Below are 23,160 nucleotides of genomic sequence, written 5' to 3' on the forward strand. Positions count from 1 at the left end.
TCAAAATTTTAATTTTCCGAGTACTTCCGAAGATATCCGAGAAAAACTAAAAATTGGAGAATCCATTTTTATTTTTTTTTAGCGTTATTTGACAAGAAAGGTTAAATCCGTAAGCACATTTTCATTGTCACTTTTTCTCAGCTACACAATGACATATTCAAATTTGCGATCCGACGTTTCGTCTTTCGGCTACCATCATCAACTTTATTTTTTCTTATGGGCGCCATATTGGATTTTTCGACAAAAAAATAGTGCGTTTCATTCTGAATTCATTGATATAGAACTTCTTATAATTTACTTTTTTAAAAGCCGAAATATTTAAATGAAAAGAAATATTACATAGTTGGCCTTGACTCCATCGAAAGACTTTCTTTTGTTCGCGTTATATGACAGAACTTCTCAAACGAATTTAGAGCGTGTGCAGATTTCCAATGAAAATGAGTTTCCGAAGTGAAGAAAAACGAGATATGTTAAGACTTTATTACAAATTTGATAGGAACAGTACGAAAACAGCTCAAATGTATTTTGAGTTATATCCGGAAAGACAACAGCCGCATAGAACATTATTTAAAACTTTGGACGAACATTTAGCTGAGTTTGGTGCTTTTGAAAAACCTAAGATGAAGTATGGAAGCAGAATGAAAGAAGATACTAGAAATAATCTACTGGCAGAGACAAAATTAAATTATTATTAAATGATACAACAAGTGTTCAGATTGACGACCTTCCTACTGCATACATAAACGAACACGTCTATTCAAATTAGTGACAGCCCTAATAATATTTCTCCTTCTGATTACTCTACATTGTGTAATGATGTTTTCTCTAAGTTCTTCTATTGTGTTATAATCTCGATTCTCATATATTCTATTTTTCAAAGTGCCCCACAAAAAAGTCGTCAATTTGAGCACTTGTTGTAACATTTAATAATAATTTAGTTTTGTCTCTGCCAGTAGGTTATTTCTAGTATCTTCTTTCATTCTGCTTCCATACTTCATCTTAGGTTTTTCAAAAGCACCAAACTCAGCTAAATGTTCATCCAAAGTTTTAAATAATGTTCTATGCGGCTGTCGTCTTTCCGGATATAACTCAAAATACATTTGAGCTGTTTTCGTACTGTTCCTATCAAATTTGTAATAAAGTCTTAACATATCTCGTTTTTCTTCACTTCGGAAACTCATTTTCATTGGAAATCTGCACACGCTCTAAATTCGTTTGAGAAGTTCTGTCATATAACGCGAACAAAAGAAAGTCTTTCGATGGAGTCAAGGCCAACTATGTAATATTTCTTTTTATTTAAATATTTCGGCTTTTAAAAAAGTAAATTATAAGAAGTTCTATATCAATGAAATCAGAATGAAACGCACTATTTTTTTGTCGAAAAATCCAATATGGCGCCCATAAGAAAAAATAAAGTTGATGATGGTAGCCGAAAGACGAAACGTCAGATCGCAAATTTGAATATGTCATTGTGTAGCTGAGAAAAAGTGACAATGAAAATGTGCTTACAGATTTAACCTTTCTTGTCAAATAACGCTAAAAAAAAAATAAAAATGGATTCTCCAATTTTTAGTTTTTCTCGGATATCTCCGGAAGTACTCGGAAAATTAAAATTTTGAAAACGGTATTCGATCAAGCACTAGATTGCGCAACTTTGTCCCCATTTAAACTTTTTCGTATCTCCTCTAGTTTCCGAGATCCCAATGGTGAGGGTCGAATTTGAAATACCCTGTATATATTCACTGCATAAAAAGCAATTAATTACATTTGCAAAACAAATGAACAATATTTCCTGAAAGGAAAACTAATAATAATGCGTTCCTTCTCCGCGTAGTTTTATGCATTTAACAACTCTTCTAGGCATGCTGGAAATTAAATGATTGATTGCATGTTGAGGCAGTTTATTCCAGGCTACCTGGAGTTTTTGATGCAATTCCTCTAAAGTGTTGGGAGGATGAGGTGAATGACGTAGTCTCCTGTCCATCATGTTCTAAACATGTTCTATGGGGCTCAAGTCTGGTGATTTTGGCGGCCAAGGTAGACGACTCATGTTGCTTTTTGTTTGAAAGTCAGAAGTTACGTTGGTAGTATGAGGCCCCGCATTATCTTGTTGGAAGACTGCTCTTGAAAGATTCTGTATCAACAGAACAGTAGGCTTCAAAACTGAGTCGATGTAGCGGTGCGCGTTTAATGCGCGTTTAATGTGCGTTTAATGTGCGTTTAATGCGCGTTTAATATGTCTGGAATAAATACCAACAAGGACTTGTCTCCGCACCATATTGCTTTCCACATCATTACTCCAGGAGTCAAACCTGTATTGTGACGCTGAACGAACCCCAAATTTTGTTTTTGGCCTCTAGATTGTTTAATTTGCAAACGCCCGTCAGAATGCCATAAGCAAAACCTAGGTTCGTCACTAAAAATAATTTTTCCCATTCGTGGTTCCAGTGTTGTCTATTCTGATTTTACTGCAATTTGGTAGCTTTATGTTGTATTGTCACAGGAAGACGAAAATAAGGACAATAAGAGCGTAAACCAAACAAACGTATTCTGCGATAGATCGTACCCATATTCTATGACCAATTGCTCTTATCCAATTTATTGTAACAGCTTGTATTGGTTCTGTCGGGTCTTGAATTGCACTTCGCTTTAAGAGACGATCTTCATGCTCTCGTGTCACTCTGGTACGTCTACTAACTTTACGACGAGCTTTCAGGTTTTCTTCTTGCTAGTCTCTCCAAATTCGTATTACAGTGCTGTGTTGTCGACCTACACATTGGCCAATTTCACACAATGTTTAGCCAGCTTCATGCATTCTTATAATTCGTTCCCTTTCAAAAGGTATTATTTGATGAAAATTTGCACTATGTCTCACTCGTGACATCTTTCAAGGTATTGATATTTACAATAAGTAAAAAGAAATTAAAAAACAAAAAACTTAAATAAAGTAAAATAAAAAAACATCTCCAAGTGATAATAAACAACTTTCAAGTCGAGGATTGTCTTCAAAATTTAATCAATTGTTTCTTTTTATGCACTGAATATACAGGGTGTTTAAAAAAAGATGCGGCAATATTTAAGGGGGTGATTACCCAGGTCATTTTATAAAAAAAAGTTCCTATATACATAGGTCTGCAAATGCTTCGTTACCGATCTACAGTGTTGATTTTTCATTAAAAAAATAATAAAAATTAGATTTTTCCAAAACCGCTTGAGATATAATGAAATTTTAGGCATGTCAATAGCTGTGGGAGACACATACTTTCCAATACAAAAAGATTTTTTAGTTTTATCAGTGGCGCGTGGATTTGCATGTCATAGGCTATTTAAAAAAAAATAGGACGCCTCTGGTTTCTCTAAAAATGAAAAATATTTTTAAATTCCTTGTTCAATTGTGAAGAAAAAAGTTGTCTTGACATTCTATCGTATGACGCCCCGTTTTTGTGTAAAAAAAACACATTTTAGTGCATGTTCATTTATTATGGAATTTTTTTTTTTTTTTAGATCAAGGGTTAAAATGTAGAGGATTTAAGAAATCGTATTATTGCTGGGTGCAACTCAATTGGAACTAATTCTGGTGTTTTTGAGAGAGCAGGCAAGGGCCAGGCAAAGGGGAGAAGATTAGATTTTTGTATCCGAGCTGGAAATGGTCACTTTGAACACTTTTTGTAATTTTTGGTAAGAAAATGAAAATACTTAAAATTCTAAATTTGTTTTTATCCTTTGGTTATAATATTTGTTTTTGCCCTTGAATAAAATTCTTGATTAAAAAAAGAAATTCTATGATGAACATGTACTAAAATAGTTTTTTTTTACTCAAAAACGGAGTATCGTACGATAAAATGTTACGAGAGCTTTTTCTTCACAATTTAACAAGGAATTCAAAAATATTTTTCATTTTTACAGAAACCAACGGCGTCCTATTTTTTCTTTAAAAATAGCGTATAACGTGCCAATACGCGCACCACTGATAAGACCAAAACATCGTTTCGTATTGCAAAGTATGCATTTCCTACAGTTATTGACACCGTTAAAATTTCTTTATAATATCTTAAGTGGTTTTGGAAAAATCTAATTTTTACGGTTTTTTTACTGAAAGATCAACGCCCTGTAGATTAGTAACGAAGCGTTTGCGGATCTATGTTCCTAGGAACTTTTTTTTATAAAATGACCTGGGCAATCATCTTCTGAAATATTGCCGCATCTTTTTTAAACACCCTGTATAGACGTAATTTAAAAGTTTTGCTTCTACTTCTTTAGGGTGGTTCATTTTTTTTAACGCAGTGTATTTTAGGTCCATTATAACCGAATCTACTATATCTGAAATAAATTACATTGGTTAAAATGAACTTAGAACCGGGGATTCAAAAGTTATCAATTATATTCGAGTGTCCATTATAAGTGAGTTCATAATAGACAGGTTCACCTGTACTTTCTTTCTATAAATTGGAATATAAAATATTATTTTATAGTATTAAATATTATTTAATACGAATATGTAGACCGTATTAAAAATGATAAAAAACCAAAAATCTCGAATATCTGGAAAACTATCTTAAAATATTACCGGTATATCGGTATGAAATGAGCGTCAGGATATAAATATCTCGATATAGAGCATGTTTAGGCCAAGGCCTCTTAGAGTCTGCCTAACAGTAGTGACTACCTCAATAGATACCCACGGAGTAAACCACTTATGCTGGTTGGGTTTTTCGAAGGACCAGACGGTCTACCGTCATTTAGAGGAAGTTGGTTTTATGGGTTTTCCAGTTCACAAAAAACACTGTTGCACAATTAATCATTTAATACACTACTATCTTGTATAAATTCACAATCGCGGATACAGTCGAAAGCACCGTGTACGTGAGATCTGAGGACTAGGTTGAGAATACGCGAAATTGCTAGGGCTGTTTTGCTTTAGTGTACGCGTATAGAGTTTGAAGTAATTGAACAGCGACCAATAGACCCTGAGTTATGAGAGTAACTACTAAGTAGCGAGAGAGAGAGATAGAGAGATTGAGAGATTGAGATACTTTTCTCAATCGGGAGTCCAATTGCACTCTTAGAGGTCTTTTTTCGTACTACTGATCTCGCCCTGGAGGAGTCTGCCAACTTCCCCACTTCTTAGGGCTGCAAGAACTGGTGGGAGAGATGCTACTTTTTTAACCTATTCTGAATTATATCAATGCCGCCACCCTCTAATTTGGGTGCCGCATCGTGCAATATTTACGCCGGGGAATTCCTGATGGTTTATTGGAGGTCGGTGTGGTTTCAGTTCTGGGATATAAACCCCGAGCCGCAAAGAACCAGATGGACGGAACGCATAGCTCCCATCTTAATTCGGCACGTAACGGTGGCTCGAGGATGTCTATTTATTGGGGCGCAACAACGATTGAGGCCCAACGGTTTTCAACCGTTTTACGTTGGGAAATTCCAACAGGGCATTTGTTGTAAACAAACCTTTTTTTTGTTTGCTTGGTTGGTATACAAACTGACAAACATATTTAGTACAAATTAAGTCCTTGAACAAATAACACTATATTATTTCATTGTGCCAAAAATGTCGTATTTTGTACCACAAGATGATGATTTGCGGAAAGCATTAATTTTTTGCTTTCATTTGAAGAAAAGTGCTGCAGAGTCGCATCGAATGCTTGTCGAGGCATATGGTGATTATGCTTTATCAGAAGCAACATGCAAAAGATGGTTTCAACGATTCAGAAATAACTATTTTGATATGCAAAATATAGAACGTGGCAGACCACCAAAAAAGTTTGAAGACGCCGAACTGCAATCAATATTGGATGAAGATGACACTTTAAGCCAAAAGCAAATGGCAGAAATGTTAAATGTTGCACAACAAACAATTTCTGATCGTTTAAAAGCTATGGGAAAGATCCAAAAATGTGGAAAATGGGTGCCGCATGAATTGAATGAAAGACAGATGGAAAACCGAAAAAACACCAGTGAAATTTTGCTTCAAAGGGACGAAAGAAAATCAGTTTTGCATCGAATTGTTACTGGAGATGAAAAATGGATTTATTTTCAAAATCCTAAACGGAAAAAATCGTGAGTTGATCCGGGACAATCATCAACATCTACTGCAAAACCTGATTGATTCGGCAAGAAGGCAATGCTGTGTGTTTGGTGGGATCAGAAAGGTGTGGTGCACCACGAGCTTTTAAAACCTGGTGAAACCGTTAATACTGTTCGCTACCGACAACAATTGATTAATTTAAACAATGCGTTGATCGAAAAACGATCAGATTGGCCCAGAAGACACGGGAAGGTAATTTTGCTCCATGACAACGCACCTCCACACAAAGCAACATCGGTTCAGGATACCATCAAAACACTTGGCTGGGAGTTGCTACCTCATCCGCCGTATTCACCAGACTTGGCTCCTTCGGACTACCATTTCTTTTCATCGATGGGACACGCATTGGCTGAGCAGCACTTCGATTCCTACGAAGAAGTAGAAAATTGGGTGTCTAATTGGTTTGATGCCAAAGAGGCACATTTCTATTAGTGTGATATCCATAAATTGCCAGAAAGGTGGCCAAAATGTGTAGAAAACAATGGTCAATATTTTGAATAAATTTTATTTTTCTTTCCTTGTTAAAATTGGTGTTTTATTTTCACAAAATAGCGCTCATTTCATACCGGTAGACCTGGTAAATGGCTAGCCTAAGTTTTGAAGAATGCGTTTGGTGGATATCTAAAAGTATTAAGATTAACTGCTCTAATTTTTAAAATGTCCCTTAAGAAACTTTCCATAAGAACTAAAATACCATTGCCTAAGGAAGTTTTTAAGAAATTTGAAAAATATACAACTAAGCGTTCAAATAAAATCCACGTTTGAATTTGACTCTTTGCTGTATTACGAATTAGAAAAATCATATTTATGAAGTTCTAAGTAACTAAAAAAGCTGTTTCAGATTTTATGGCTTAAATAATTTAAACAATCCATTCATACATAATAAAAAAGTTTAGTACTTTTTTGTGATAAAATGACTTATTGTTCTTGGGCGCTTCAATAATTATAGAAAAGCGCGGTCAAATTAAAAAATATTAAAAATTTAATTATCAGGCAAACCGTAACATTTGATATACATATACGTATGTTTGGTTAAATCAATTCAAAATAATCTTTTCTAACACCCTATTCAGTATCCTGCACTATTTACCAAACAATCTGTATATTACAGTAAAAATCAGTTTTGTTTTTATTGGAACTTTGCATAAAACATGCAGTAACCTTCATATAGGAGTCAATTTTCAAGTCATTTAAAAGGATGTAACAATGAATCTTAGTCACGGTTATTGACGTGAGTTCATTACTAACATGGTATTTTAATTATTCTAAAAATATTTTTACGGTAATTTCACTACTACAACAGATTTATTAAAATTTAAACTGCAAAAGTGTGCATTAAAGAACAAAGACGATTTCTCACCAACGTACAAAGCCATAAACCTTCAATTTTGTGAAATTTAACGAATTTTCTCCTTCCCAAATTAACTTACTGCATAAATGGCATAAATATGCCTATAAATAAATTCATGAACTTTATTTGGATTTTCACTGTATTTAGTTAATATTTACCTCGATTCCCCTTGAGATATTTGTTTTTTCCGATGTTTGCTCCTGATGCTTTCCTTTTTGCTTACACTGTTGGTGGAAAGTCTATGAATTGCTTCCAGGATTGCCTACAAGCATCCGATACTCGTTAAAATGATACACATTTTTAGTAAATCCTCAAGTTTTGAAACTTTAACTTTATCGTAGAACTTCCTATGTTAAAGTTAGAGCTTCAAGGCTTTATTGTAATCGTATCGTCAAATTTGCTGCACTGAAGACTTGGGAATCCATATTGGAATAAGCCCTAATTGTTTCCTTCTCCAGGATACGTAAAAAATTAGTAAATTTATGTAAAATAACAATTGCTTAAATCATCAGAGGCACTAAATAAAGTGCAAGTGATGACTGTCAAAGGTTAATTGATAGCCCAAAGTTGGATTCACTTGGAGACAGTTTTTTTCGGAAATTTCTTTGAAATCGATGTGATATTAGAAAAATTTGTAATTTATGGAGGTCCATATGTGGGTATCAATAATTTTGTCCCCTGTAACACTATTCCATATCTAACTCTAATCATCTCCTACAGTTAATTTGGTGAAACAATCTACCATAAAAGACTTGGTATATTGGTATTTAGTTCATTAACTGTTAAATTAATGTCATTAGATTAGTTTTTTTAATATTTGGATCAACTACATGGGGTGGCAATAATCTTAACTCCTGTAGAGTTATTCTAATGCCTACCCCCTGTCATCCCCTACAGCTCGTTTAGGGGCCCTAAGAAATTTTGTTTTGGCCATTTCTCTTAAATTGGTATGACATGACACTTCCTGTTCCAAGAACAATCAAAGGTTTAAATGAAAACAATCATAATATTGAAAAGCTAATTAAAATCACTTGAGATAAAATTTTTTAGAAGGAATGAAGATTTTGATAAGATGTAACTTAATACTATAAATATAGAAATTTCAATTACAATTATCAGTCGTTGTGGCGCAGACACAGCAACAATTGAGTAAGTTGAGAGGGAAAAAAATATACAATTTAGAAAATATTGGGAATATATTATGTTCGTTTTTTCATTACTACAGTTGAAAGTTATCATTATTGGATGTGTTGAATGATTGCGAAGTACATTTTCTCGTTTTGTTTCCAAAACAGCCTGTTATGAATTAAGACGCGTTATATTTTTGTGTGTGATTCAATTTATTTTTAGTTTAGGCAAATTAACTGTGATTTTATTTAATTTAGTAAGGGGGGAAATTAGATATGCACCGTGGTTGTGAAATGCTCAACACCCATATGTTTCGGATCCCTTGGAGCTGCATCTCCCGTGATTTAATTCTGAAATTTGGGTTAAAATTGTGCATTTTAAGATCTTGGTGGATAATATATTTTAATTAACAAAACATTTTAATACCATATTAATTCAAATAGTATTTTCCGAGTGTTCAAAGGGATGGCCTCTTTAATTTGAACTACCTTTAGATTGATTGGGCCCATCATGTGATGTTTTCCAAATTTAGCAAATAAAAAATCAATTAGATATTCTTAAGAGATTTTGAGAATTTGAATATGTACCAAGTCCTGTCATCACTCAGCGTAGAAAACTTCATACTCTCATTTGAAATTGATTTTACCCTTTGGGAATTTGCCTTTATTATTGGACAATCATTGTTTCAGAAAACATGTTCGTCAAAATCTTCCTTTTCTCCTGCCTGGTGTTGATCGCCAGTGCCAACCAAGAAGAATGGGCTAACTACAAGGTGATTTGAGCACAAACTATGAATTTGTCTGCAATATTATCTTTGAAAAAATTTTAATACTGCGTTATTTCTAGGCAAAATTCGGGAAGGTTTACGCCTCTGACGCTGAACACCAGGTGCGCTATGAAGCTTTCAAGGGCAACTTGCAAAAAATCCAAGAGCACAATGCTAAATACGACCAAGGCTTAGTCACCTGGTACATGGCCGTCAACGATTTCACTGACCTCACTGCTGAGGAATTCAAACAACAGTATTTGTCATCTAAGATGCCTGTCTACAACCAAACTGGAAAGAGCGTCCACCAGACATCCGTTTCAACCCCCGACCACACCGACTGGAGGGATTACAACTACGTCACCGGAGTTAAGAACCAAGGTTCCTGCGGTTCCTGCTGGACTTTCAGTGCTGTAAGTTTTCATCTAAAATTATACTAAAACGTTCCTTCAAGAATGTTCTCTCTTTTAGACTGGTACTTTGGAAGGAGCTTTCGCCAAGTCTCGCCTGCAGCAGGTGTCCTTCAGTGAACAAGAACTCGTGGATTGTGTCACTGAAAGTGCTGGTTATAACGGTGCTGGATGCAACGGAGGTGTTGTTCAAAGTGCTTTGGACTACGTCAGGGACCATGGAATCGTTTATGAATCAGATTACCCTTACGAAGCGAAGCAGGCATCCTGCAGGCAAAACGGAAACGTCTTCCAAATCAAGGGTTACACTGAAATCGGCAACAACGACGAAAATGGTTTGAGGGATGCTGTTGGTAATGTCAGCCCTGTTTCCGTAGCCGTCAACGCACAAGACTTCCAAAACTATGGAGGTGGAATTTACGATAGCTCAAGCTGCTCAACCCCAATCAACCACGGAGTCCTGGCTGTTGGTTACAATAGCGAGAACGGACATGACTACTGGATCATTAAGAACTCCTGGGGTGAGGGCTGGGGAGAGGCTGGTTACATCAGAATGGCTAGGGGCCACAACTTGTGCGCCATTGCTTCTCAAGCATGCTACCCCAACTTGTAAATGACCTTACAGCTATGGGAATTCTGTTTTGCTTTGTAAATACATTACGATAAAAGTTACTTCTGTCTTTTATTTTAACTTTGCTTCAAATATGCATAAACCTCTTTTTAAGAGTCGTTTCCTTCTGCCTGGGATTGCAGCAAAGCTATTGCAAAGCTACTTATATATAAGTAATTTTGCATAAACATTTTTAACAAAAAAAACACCATCTATTTATCAGGTTGAATACTTCTAGGATTATTCTCGTAAAACATTCTCTATCCATATACATCTATACATCTATACATATAGAATGTTTTACGAGAATAATCTCAGAGGTATTCGACCTGACAAATAGATGGCGTTTTTTTTGTTAAAAATTTGCCTATATTACACAAATATAATTTTAAAAAGGTTGTGTCTAAAGTTTGAGGGTGCTACGTTGATTTGTATTTGGTTTGAAGCCGTTTTTATTGAACACTTACAGATTTTGTGAAGATGAAAATAATTGGTCATCGATACGTGATTGAATACTTCCTTTTAAAAAGTCTTAGCCCTTTCAACGTCAAAGCGGACTTAGATTCTAATCTGGGGGAATCTGGTCCTTCGTGTAAAACTGTAAAATATTGAGTGGCAGAGTTTAAACGCGGTCGTAGGAACCGGCAAGATGATTTCCGCAGTGGTCGATCCAATGAGGTGACCACTCTAGATATTATGGTGAAAATCCACAAAACTGTTCTGGAGGACCGTCAGCTGAAATTGCGCGAGTTAACCGACATGATAGGCATTTCGAAAAGTACTGCACGTCTCATTTTGATAGAACATTTGGGTATGAGAAAGCTATGTGCAAGATGGGTGCCGAGTTTACTCACAATTGTATAAAAAGGGAGGGTTTGGCAAAGTTTTGCAGAAATAAAGCCTAATTTTTGTGTCGATTCATAACCATGGATAAAACATGGTTCAATCATTTCACATCTGAGACGAAAAAGCAGTTAAAACAATGGACTCAAAGAAGAGAATTGAATCCAAAGAAGGGGAAAACCGTTCCAACTGCAGGAAAGGTGATGGCGTCAGTTTTTTGCGATGCACATGAGATAATTATTATTGATTAAAGGAAAAACAATAAATGAAGAATATTATAAAAATTTATTGCAGCGTTTGAGCAAATAAAATTAAGAAAAAGAGATCGCATTTGGCGAAAAAGAAAGTTTTGTTTCATCAAGACAACGGACTAGTCCATACTTCCATCATCGCGATGGTCAAAATTAATCAAGTTAGTTTCGAACTTTTTCCTCTCCCACCCTATTCGACAGATTTAGCCCCCTCAGATTATTTTCTATTTCCAAATATGAAAAAGTGGCTCGGTGGAAAGCCAACAATGAAGAAGGGGAGTTCGAGGTTGATGCCTATTTTGAAACCTTCGAAGCTTCTCACGTAAACAGAGCATAGAAACTGTTATATGGGATAAGGGGATTGCAATAGAAAAAGATCACAAAATACTGTTTATTCTTAAGAAAGAGTGTTTACAAAATATGTCTGGGATAACTGCTCACTGAATGACTCCCGTATCCGTTCCCGTAGGTATGTATGTATACGTCGAAGAACTATATGTCCTTAAGTTTAGGAATGTAACACTAGAAGTGACAATAAGATGAGGGGCAGGCTGACAGAGCTATCTTGAAGACAAAGCACTATCGAATGAAGTCACTATTACCGACGTAATTAAGTGGCCACGTGTGGGATTTGTTTATGGGAAACAAGAAATAGCAGGTATTTCTCTCTTGGGTTTGAAGGATCACCAGAACTGGGGCAGTTAACACATTGAGCTCCGGCCCCGTGAAAACGCGGGATTCTGAGCCTATCGCTTAAACATCGTCCTCGCGATAATACGGATTTTTCGGTATGGGTGTCTTACACATTGATTTGCATTCATTTGTCATTGTTATGTCGATCTTCATTTGTTATATTCTAAAAACAAAACATTATACGATGGTTCAGAAACAATCCAATCAAGAATCAGCCTCGATCAGTGTGTTCTTCAGACAGTATATCTTTCGTACGCTTACGCTTTTGGTTGAACAATATAACAAGTCTTATTATTCTGTACCTTTTTACACATATAATATGAATGAAATTATTAATGAGTATATTGCTGACCCTCTAGTAGATTATTCGATACATTTAGAAGATTCTGACATAGAAATCGAGGACAGTGATAGTGACGTGGGTTCAAGAAAAACATCAAGAGCTGTTCCACTACAGTATTCAAGTGGTTCCGATGATTTTAGTGATTGTGAAATGTTCGCAGAATCGCATAGTTACAATGAATTATGGTCAGAGTGTTGATAAAATTCCTAATATACTAGATTTTACTGCTGAACCCGGTCCAAAGATTTTTCCTATTGATAAGAAAAGCATAAAAGAAGTCATCGAATTGTTTATTGGCGATTATTTGTTTCAATTGATGGTAAATGAATCCAACATCTATTACCAGTAAAATAAAGACGAGCGAGGGGAAGAAAAAGTCAAAATGTCAAACACCAAAATTTGATCACTCCCAGAGACTTTCAAGTGATATGAAGAAACATAGAGAAACCAGAATTGTTGGATTAGGGAAAACAAACAGATAAGTACGACGTCCGTGTAAAGTTTGCTCTGCTAGTAAAAAAGAACCGAGAGTGGCTTCATGTGTGCTGAATGCTTAGTGCCCATATATCTTGGACAATGTTTCGAGAAATACCATACTTGCCTTAAATATTGATATTTTTGTTTTCTGTATATGTTATAATTATATAATAATTCACCATGAATTAAAAAATTGTCTTTTTTCCTATAACTATAAACTAAAAATTTTAATTTTGTTTCTATTTTTCATTTTCGTTAAATTATATATGACGAATATGCAATAACATTTTTTTTTGGTTACTCATTGATCAGAAACGGCGTTTGGGCTTTAAATAGCCGATACCGGCGCTCAGGCTTTAAATATCTCTTAGGTCGCCGGCGCTCTATGTGTTAAGACAAAAGAAACGAGGAACAGGCTGTTAAGAAATAGAAGGGCAGAGAAGTGGTCGAATAGTAGTGAATTCGTTAGTTTGCCTTTCTACCGTTATCAACATGTGAGGTTCCAGCAAAACAAAAATTAAAATAAACAGATGAACCCACTTAGATTGGAAGTTGTGGGGCGGTGTCGAGTGTTAACGAGAAGGATGGAACCCGGGGCGAAGGGTAATCTGGCCCCGACAGTTAAAGAGGACACCATATTTTGTCTTTATAGTTAATTTTAACATTTTTATTTTTCGCTCTGTAATAAATTTAGCCTGGGGGTTAAGTATTTTCTTCTCCTGGGAATTATCATTTGACAACATCAGAAATGGGATTATCTTATCCAGTGACTTTAATGCGCGTACGGCCAATTTAGTGTCGTTGATATCGCCTGTTTTCACAAAAAGAAAAAAAGAAAAATAAATCGTTAGCACCGAAGTGGGCAACACCGACGCAGAGACTCCCCAAGTTCCCTTAGTGCCGACAACGGTAGTTATTCAAGAAGTAGAAGTCGTGAAATATGTCGGTATTCTTCTTGGACAGGAGATAGATACTCAGAAGGAAGCTTCACGCCTCCTCAGGCCTCCTATGAGCAAAATGGTAACGAATCTATCTATTCCTTAAGACAAACGTTACTGCAAGGAATAAATAATGTAGCAAATAGAAATCAATCTACTGTCGTAAATGGTGATGTAATTTAAGAATTTAATCCCGTTGATAAAGTTATTGGGAAATGGTTAAATGCTGTGCAGATAAATTCTCCATAATTCCAGGCGTTTAGATCTAAGGCACTCAAATTCCTGAATACAATCGTGGAATGCTTAAACGTCTAAATTATGACCGAGGAGTTTTCTTATGACCGTTGGTTATTATTTGTAAGTAAGATCTTCCCTTGTGGAAAAAATAGTTAGTCGTAGAATTTTTCTGTGTCATGATCTATGTATTCAGGCGCTGGACGGGTGCTCGGATCCGTGTCAATTGAATACCGACTCTCTGCTGGATGTGTTTCTGGAAGTTTCATTGGCAAAGACAAGATGGTGTCGGCATCAATGTTGTATGGTTCCTTACCGATTTTTGATCCAGTGTAACGCCTATATAGTTTATCGATGTGTCGGCGAATTACTTGGTTGTTGCATCATACGTCGTAGAGACAATTTTCAATCCGTTTTCTGATGACTACAGGCTTTGGGTCGATCTTTGATCCAGACGATGTCATTTGATTCAAAATTTCGAGCGTTTTTGTCGTATCCTTCTTCCCTCATTTGCGAAAAAAATGCATTCAACGGTCCTCGTAATTGGCAGCCGAGGAAAAGTTCGGTGGGTGTCTTTCCGTTGAGGGTGTCACTTGTGTCTATATTAGGTCGTGTAGTATGAAATGAGTAGATTCTCGAAATGCCACATTCAACTGCGAATAACTTCACTCTAAATCTATATTTGGACTTTACTTTTTTTATGTGGAAAAGGCACATTCTTCTTCTTTCGATCAGAGTTTAAAGTGTTAAAAATTATTGAAAACTTTTATTTTTATAAAAATTTTTGTGCAGCCATGCAAAATAGTGAAATTCGTGTGTTAATGAAATATGAGTTCCACCGTGGAACCACAACAGCTCAGACGGCTCGCAATATTAATGATGTGTTTGGTACTGAAGTCACTTCACAGCAAACAGTATCTCGTTGGTTCATGAAATTTCGTTCTGGCAATTTTGACCTAACAAATGAACCACGTGGACGACCTGAAACTCAAGTGGATAACGATTATCTGAAAGCCGTGGTGGAAGCGAATCCACGTCAAAGTGCAAGCGAATTATCGTTAATATTCAGTATAACCAAAAAAAACAATATTGACTCATTTGGCTGAAATTGGTGGACATGTGGTGAAAAAGCTGGACAAGTGGGTACCGCATGAGTTGAGCGACATACAGAAAGAACGACGTCTCGAAGCTTGTGTTTCTTTGTTGTGCCGGTATAATAACGATCCATTTTTGAATCGGATTGTTACTTGTGATGAGAAATGGATCCAATATGACAATACCAGACGTTCATCGCAGTGGTTGGATCAAGATGAACCACCAAAACATTGTGCGAAAAAAAATCTTCATCAAAAGAAGCTTATGGTGTCCGTTTGGTGGTCCAACGCAGGTGTCATCCATCACAGCTTCATGAAACCTGGTGAATCGATTACGGCTGATGTCTACTGCCGACAACTGACCGAAATAATGAGGCAACTGACGGTTAAGCAGCCAAGATTAGTCAATCGAAGCGCACCGCTATTGTTGCACGACAACGCTCGGCCACACACCGCACAAGTCACCTTGGCCAAGCTACAGGAGTTGGAATTGGAAACTCTTCGTCATCCACCATATTCACCCGACTTAGCACCCACTGATTACCACTTCTTTCAAAATTTGGATAACTTCTTGGTAGGGAAAATATTCAACTCCGACGAGGCTGTCAAAGCTGTCTTCCAAGAGTTTATCGACTCCCGGCCTGCAGGCTTTTACAGCAGGGGAATCAATGAACTTCCCGTTAAATGGCAGAAGTGTATTGATAATGGTGGTGCATATTTCGATTGACAATAAAAACATTTCATATGAAAAAAAAATGACTAAAGTTTCAATTCAATTCCACTCATTTCATACTACACGACCTAATACTTAAAGAGGAATATGTTGATGGTCTTACGACGACTGAATTCCGAAATTTTTTTCTTGTAGAATCGCTTGGAAGTGTCTACAAAGCGATCGGCTTGACCATTTGATTGAGCGACGTATGTCGGATATCTGATGTGGTAGATGGCACCTGAATGGCAAAATTCCTTGAACTCTTATGAGCGGAATTAAGGGCCGTTGTCCGAGATAATAGTGTCTGGTGTCCCGAATATGATAAAAAGGTGTTCCAGAACCTCGATAACTCGTAATATTGTTGTAGTTGATATAGGAATATCTATTCATTTGGAATATGAGTCGATGATGATGAGAAAGTAATCCCCTTGATTAATTTCCAGGAAGTCAATGCGAATTCGTTCAAAAGGCTTCCTTAGGGTTGGCCAAAGAAGTGGTTGTGATGCTGAAGACATTTTAGTATTTGAACACTGTTTGCACTTCCTAAGGATATTTTCGATTTGTGAGTCGAGCTGAGGTCAGTACACTTAGCGACGGGCTAGACATTTCATACGGACAATTCCTGGATGTCCCTCGTGGAGCATGTTGAGAATAGTAGCCCGGAGTTTGGAAGGTACGACTAGTCGTTCACCACGAAAAATGCAACCCTTGATTACGGCGAGTTCTTGTCAAAAGCGGTTGTAGGGTACCACTTCTCTATCAAGTTCGAACCGATGGCTACACACATTGACGTGATGAATTGTTACACTTGTTATAGCGTAGGATCGGACGTAGTTCCTTTGACAATTTGCCCATTTGAAACATTTACTTGTAATGTGACCACCGCGAAAACATGATCTTCTGCTTCTTCGGTAATTTGGCTGATGACTTGCTCTTCGTCGGTGACCTTATATTCGGCGATAAGACAGCTGAGAGCATCGGTGCGACCAAACTCGGTGATGTGAATGTATTTGATGTTAAAGTCATAGCCTAAAAGTTGAAGTACTCATCTTTGTAGTCTATTAGACGTGTGTGATAGGATACCATGTATGTTTTCGAAGATTACAAGCAATAGTTTGTGATCCGTTTGGAGTATGAATTTTCGTCCAACTAAGAATTGACAGAAGCGATGAACTGCGGTGATCAACTCTTCTTCTGTGCTTTGTTGAAGGCTCGTGATGAGTGATAAATTGCCTTTATTGAGCCATCTAGATAACGCTGAAGAAGAACGCAACTCACTTCATATTGTGAGGCGTCTGCTGCAACGATCAGTGGTAGATCCGGATTGAAGTGTGCCAGTGCAAGTGGTCCGAGGAGAACATCCTTGATCTTGTCGATAGCGGCCCGATGCTCTTCGGTCTAGTTCCAGTCAAATTCTTTTTTTAGAAACTGTTCAAGAAGGCCCTTGTAGATATGTAACTCGCGTACAAAACGTCCATGCTGGTTCACTAGTCCCAGGAACGAGCAAAGTGATGAGACGTCCGTTGGGTTTGACATGTTCTTGAGGGCTGTGGAATGTTGAGAGTCGGGGTAGATACCCTTTTAGTCGACCAGATTACCGAGGAACTTGATTGTTGTCCGGTAAAGTTGAACCTTCTATGGGCGAACATGAAATCCCTAGTCGTTGATGCGATTCAGAAATGCGACCAAACGTTCCTGGTGTTCAGACCACGGGCTTTCGATCCCGACGATGTCGTCGATGTAAGCCATAACTCCCGGTAGGCTTCAGATCATGGAGTCGATGGCTTGTTGGAATAAAGCAAGTGCTGACTTAAGTCCGAAGCAAAGACATGTGTATTCGAACAGACTACGGTGTGTAGACACAGTTGTAAGCGTACGTGAAGAGTCATCGAGCGGTAGTTGATGGTATGCTTCGGAAAGATCAATCGTCGTGAAGTAGCTTCCTGTGTTGAGGATACCAAGTACGTCGGTTATATTAGGTAAAGGATTATGATGCGATGCGAGTTGATCGTTCAATCCGGTAGAGTAGTCTACGCACAATTGGATGGATCCATTTGGTTTACGAACGACGATTACTGGAGCTTCCCAGAGCGAGTAATTGACCGGTCGGATGATTCCAGCATCCTGTAGGCGTTGAAGCTCGGCATTAAGAGCAGGTAGCACTGTTTTGAGTCGGAAGACTGGAGTTGCATTATCTATGAGTTGTAGATGTGCCTGAATATAGCGACAGGTATTCAGTCTTTATTTGAAGACGTTTGGGAAATCGTTGATGAGATCAGAGATAGCCTGTTCGTCGACTTCTTGTGGTTCGATCATCACAAAATTGACCATAGGACGTGCTTTGATGAGCTCTTCGATACGTTGAAGAATGCCGAGCTGATGGATGACGTCAAGACTGAAGACATTGAGGCCCTTGTTGCTAGAGATGAGCAACTTGCCGAACACGCGGCAGCCATTCCACTCAATGACATAGTTTGCAGCGCTAATTAAATCGATAGCTCCTTCACCAGTATGTTTAAAAATGTTGTGAAATGAAGGTTGAATCTGGAGTCCGTGGTGTCGACGGTGCAACTTCGAGATAATGCTGACATCGGCCGCTGTGTCTAATCGGAGTTTGGTTGAGTGATTGTTTATCAGGAAATCGATATACAGTGTGTTCGATTTATCATTCACATACGATTTTTTCGAAAACCAAAAATTTAATACAAAAATTTTCCAAATAAAGTTTGTTTGGGGCAAAGGAGCGTTTCTTTTGACAATTTTTTTCCCAAAAAACTATTAGTTAGAAGGTCTTTTCAAGATCATTCACATTTTTTCTAAAGGAAATGCTATATTTTTTTGACAAAAATGGATACACCATTAAAAACTGAAAAATATTTGTTTGATAAATTTTTGGTTTCAAAGCTTTTTTAAGTAATTTATTCAAAAAAATGAGTCCATAACACATTAGGTCAACTCAGACGAATGGTTTTTTTTAATTCAGGACATTTCTTTATCACCGTTAGAAGTTATCTAGGTGAGAAAAAATCGAATTTTATTCAAAACATTTTTTTGAAAAAATTACTCGGAAAATTTAATTTTACACTAATTTTAATTTAACTAAACTTTTTCTCAATACTAAACTGTCTTGCGGGAACGTAGAGTGAAAGGGGGTGCTGGGTGGGGCAGTTAAAACAGGGTTTTGATGTATTTTTAGGGTAGTTCAGGTTAGTTCAGGTTAGTTTTGAAGTATTTTTAGAAGTTTTCCAAAAGGTGATATCACTTGTATTAAATATTTTTCTTGCGCAGGGGCCACGCTAATAAGATAAGATAAGGAAAGGTAAAATGCTGGAAAGGCAAGGAAAGGTAAAGTGTCTTACGGGACCGTGGAGTGAAAAGGGATGCTGGGTGGGGTATAACCAAGATATCTAACCAAATCAAAAATAATACAATTCGAAAAAACCTTTAAAATGCACTTCTCGATCTTAAAGTAGAAATAAAAACAACATTATCTCAAAAAATGGCATATCTAATATATTTCGATCACAATACAAATTCTTCACTGATATGTTCAATTAGATTAGTAAATATATCATTAGCATTACCTCCATATATGTCATACCATATGAAATGATCGATATGCTGTGGCAGTAATCGTTATGCTAGTACATGCCGTTTTCTACAAAATTCTTTCATTCTAGAACAATAGCCCTTAACAAAATTAGTATGTACTCCTGTTTGAGGATCCAAGAAATTCCTTGAGGGGTTTACAGATTTGTGTAAGTAAGGCGAAACTCCATCGAGTAAATTGAGACAATCGTAAGCTCTCCATTTGTCTGTCCAGATTTCACTTCCAGGTCTAACATATTGTTTTATTTTGCTTACAATCTCTTCCTTAGACCGGTTTCTTATGTAAACAAAGATCACTCTTTTAGTAATTACGTCTACAATTCCTAACATGCACACTTGCGGAACAACTCTGTCTACATTGTATTTCCTCTTAGAAACTACAGATTCATCAATTTGGGGAATATGTCCAACACCACCAAATCGAAACAAGTCAGGTACTCTTAAAAGGTTCCACGAAGCAATGTTTCTACAAAGGCTGTATATGCGATAAACTGTAGAGAGTCTTATATTAAACAGTTGTGCAGCAACCCCTGTTGGCGTAAGCGACGACCAACAGAAAAGTAAATACATCACTTTATGTAGTGGTAAAAGAATCTCTTCAAAAAACGACCCTTTCAATACACTATATTGTGATTTACATTTTTTACACAGGAAGTTGTGATTTAATGCAGCCCCATTTTTCACAAAAAGCACGCAATAGTGCCGGCAACGTCGATTTTTACATTTCAAATTATCTCGAATAAGTTTCCATTGTTGAAGTGTCCTCAACGCAATTGTATCACTGTTTTGAAAAAGAGAAAAAATATCTCCCAAAGAAGAAATATTCATCTTAACCCCAATATAAATTCAAGAAAATAAACTAAATACAATTAACACAACAAATGAGAAAATACTAAAGGTTGAACTAAAGTGTTGTTTATTTATGAAATTTTTTTAAAGGTTTGGTTTATGAAAACCAAACCTTTAACTTACTTTACCTTTTCTTATCTTATCTTATTAGCGTGGTCCCAGCGCAAGAAAAATATTTAATACAAGTGCTGTCACCTTTTGGAAAACTTCTAAAAATACTTCAAAACTAACCTGAACTACCCTAAAAATACATCAAAACCCCGTTTTAGTTGCCCCACCTAGCACCCCTTTTCACTCCACGGTTCCGTAAGACACTTTAGTATTGAGAAAAAATTAAGTTAAATTAAAATTCGTGCAAAATTAAATTTTCCGAGTAATTTTTTCAAAAAATTTTTTTGGAAAAATTCGATTTTTCCTCACCTAGATGACTTCTAACGGTGATAAGAAAGCGTCTTGAATAAAAAAAACATTCGTCTAAATTTATCTAGTGTGTTATGGACCCAAAGAAATAATCAAAAATTAAATAAAGCATGGAGCAACAACACGAAATTTTCTAATCCAATAAATGTTCAAAATTTCTTCCACCAACTTGAATACACTCTATAATATGTATGTTTTTTAAACGATTCATGAACACATCATTTCCTAGTAGCTTGTAGTACGAATTTTCCAAGTAGCTTGCCTAATCTGCTGTTTCATATTTTCGGAGGTTGTTGGAATATGTTTATAAACTTTATTCTTCAAATATCCCCATAAAAAAATCTGGAGACGTCAAATTTTGGGATCTTGCCGGCCAGTTAATAGGACCGTTGCGTCCAATTCAACGTTCTGGATAATCATGATCAAGAATTTGTCGAGCACCCCTAAAAGATGCACTGGGCAACTGTCGTGCTGAAACCACATGGAGCATCGCAACTCTAAGTTCAGCTCTTCAAGTAAAACGGGCAATTTTTACCTTAAAAATCGTTGGTATTTTTCTCCATTCAAGATCCAGTCAATAAAATATGGTCCAATTAAATTTGTTCCTATGATTCCACACCACACGTTTACAGACCATGAATGCTGATGCTCAACTTGCCTTACCCATCTAGGATTGTTTACAGACCAGTAATGCATATTGTGGCGGTTAATTTGACCGTGATTAGTAAAAGTTGTTTCGTCAGAGAACAAAACTGATATACAGGGTCCTGCAATAGTGCGTCAGGCTTCTTTAGCCTCTATAAGAATAAAATTAACTATTTTTTTCTTTTGCAGAATTACACAACACATAAAGGCGTATTTCCAGAAATTATTTTCTAATGAACAGAGTGACCCCAAAAAGTGTGACGACATACAACTTCGTTATTTTTAATTGAACCCTCCAATTTTTTTGCCATTTTCGGATTTCTCGTTAAATTTTAAAGTCAGTTTATGTGAGGTATACCATCTTTAAAATTTACCGTTTCCGAGTTATTTGTAAAAATTTCAAAAATTTGACAACTGCAAGGTTCCACAGAAATCGGTATTGTGCGCTAATCGCTGTGAATGTCGGAATCAATTTTCTGAAGCTTAAAGAGGACTTATGAAGGTAAGTTTTGACGTATTTTGATTTAAAAAAAATCCTCTAAAACCACTGAAATAGGTCTCCGAAGTTGGATGACTTCTAACCTCAATAACTTGCTTATTTCAAATAGAATGCTTCAGTTTTCTCGATGGCATTGTGTTCAGAATTCAAAAATCTACAACTTTTGTTAACATTGCCCTATCCCTAAAACCAGCCATTTCGGAGTTCTCGAAAATTGCCCCTTTTTGACCTCTAAGTGTTTTGATAGTCATAACTCCTAAGATCTCTAATTTTTCTCTCTCTCCTATCAACTTTTTAAATTCAAAAATAAAAAAATAATTACTATTACTAATGACTACTACTGCTAACTAATTTTACATTCACATTAAATTAAAGTACATAACTTCACAATTATTAGCTTAACAATTTCATCTTAAAAGATATTCAAAATGTTTTCCACCTTGTTCAAGACATTTGTTGATTCTAACATGAAAGGATCTATCCACGTTTTGGAGCACTGCAGGTGAAATTGTGATAAAGGCGTGAATAAACAATAAAAAAAAACAACCATAAACTGCAAATTGTGATAAGCATACTTCATCAACTAGAGAAGATCTTAGGAGTTATGACTATCAAAACACTTAGAGGTCAAAAAGGGTCAATTTTCGAGAACTCCGAAATGGCTGGTTTTAAGCATAGGGCAATGTTAACAAAAGTTGTAGATTTTTGAATTCTGAACACAATGCCATCGAGAAAACTGAAGCATTCTATTTGAAATAAGCAAGTTATTGAGGTTAGAAGTCATGCAACTTCGGAGACCTATTTCAGTGGTTTTAGAGGATTTTTTTTAAATCAAAATACGTCAAAACTTACCTTCATAGGTCCTCTTTAAGCTCCAGAAAATTGATTCCGACATTCACAGCGGTTAGCGCACAATACCGATTTCTGTGGAACCTTGCAGTTGTCAAATTTTTCAAATTTTTACAAATAACTCGGAAACGGTAAATTTTAAAGATGGTATATCTCACATAAACTGACTTTAAAATTTAACGAGAAATCCGAATATGGCAAAAAAATTGGAGGGTTCCATTTAAAATAACGAAGTTGTATGTCGTCACACTTTTTGGGGTCACTCTGTACATTAGAAAATAATTTCTGGAAATACGCCGTTATGTGTTGTGTAATTCTGCAAAAGAAAAAAATTGTTAA

General features: G+C 36.4%; 3 protein-coding genes and 1 pseudogene across 3 annotated transcripts in view; 2 read left to right on the top strand and 2 right to left on the bottom strand.

Annotated features, from left to right (window-relative positions):
* Positions 1–23,160, bottom strand: part of LOC136417460 (cathepsin L-like proteinase) — a 201,437-nt gene that overhangs the window by 12,471 nt on the left and 165,806 nt on the right. The gene's annotated exons all lie outside the window — the stretch shown is intronic.
* Positions 8,544–10,424, top strand: LOC136417458 (cathepsin L-like proteinase). The gene is made up of 4 exons (XM_066403155.1): positions 8,544–8,597; positions 9,266–9,348; positions 9,423–9,755; positions 9,814–10,424. Exons 2-4 carry the CDS (start codon positions 9,271–9,273, stop codon positions 10,363–10,365), a joined length of 963 nt encoding a protein of 320 aa, XP_066259252.1. The 5' UTR covers positions 8,544–8,597; positions 9,266–9,270; the 3' UTR covers positions 10,366–10,424.
* Positions 14,749–16,028, top strand: LOC136417457 (histone-lysine N-methyltransferase SETMAR-like; annotated as a pseudogene).
* On the bottom strand, positions 16,762–17,486 carry LOC136417363 (uncharacterized). Its single transcript, XM_066403033.1, has 3 exons — positions 17,418–17,486; positions 17,138–17,348; positions 16,762–16,979 (listed from the first exon to the last, which is right to left on the bottom strand). The coding sequence occupies exons 1-3, from the start codon at positions 17,484–17,486 to the stop codon at positions 16,762–16,764; spliced, it is 498 nt and encodes a 165-aa protein (XP_066259130.1).

The sequence above is a fragment of the Euwallacea similis genome, chromosome 28 (assembly GCF_039881205.1).
Source record: "Euwallacea similis isolate ESF13 chromosome 28, ESF131.1, whole genome shotgun sequence".
Lineage (NCBI taxonomy): Eukaryota > Metazoa > Arthropoda > Insecta > Coleoptera > Curculionidae > Euwallacea > Euwallacea similis.

Coding starts and splice junctions, on each gene's coding strand:
- LOC136417458 (XM_066403155.1), top strand. CDS start 9,271: ATGTTCGTCAAAATCTTCCTTTTCTCCTGCCTGGTGTTGATCGCCAGT. Junction 9,349..9,422: donor AAGAATGGGCTAACTACAAG/GTGATTTGAGCA, acceptor CGTTATTTCTAG/GCAAAATTCGGGAAGGTTTA. Junction 9,756..9,813: donor CCTGCTGGACTTTCAGTGCT/GTAAGTTTTCAT, acceptor TCTCTCTTTTAG/ACTGGTACTTTGGAAGGAGC.
- LOC136417363 (XM_066403033.1), bottom strand. CDS start 17,486: ATGTCAAACCCAACGGACGTCTCATCACTTTGCTCGTTCCTGGGACTA. Junction 17,349..17,417: donor TGAACCAGCATGGACGTTTT/GTACGCGAGTTA, acceptor GACTGGAACTAG/ACCGAAGAGCATCGGGCCGC. Junction 16,980..17,137: donor CAACAAAGCACAGAAGAAGA/GTTGATCACCGC, acceptor TTCAACTTTTAG/GCTATGACTTTAACATCAAA.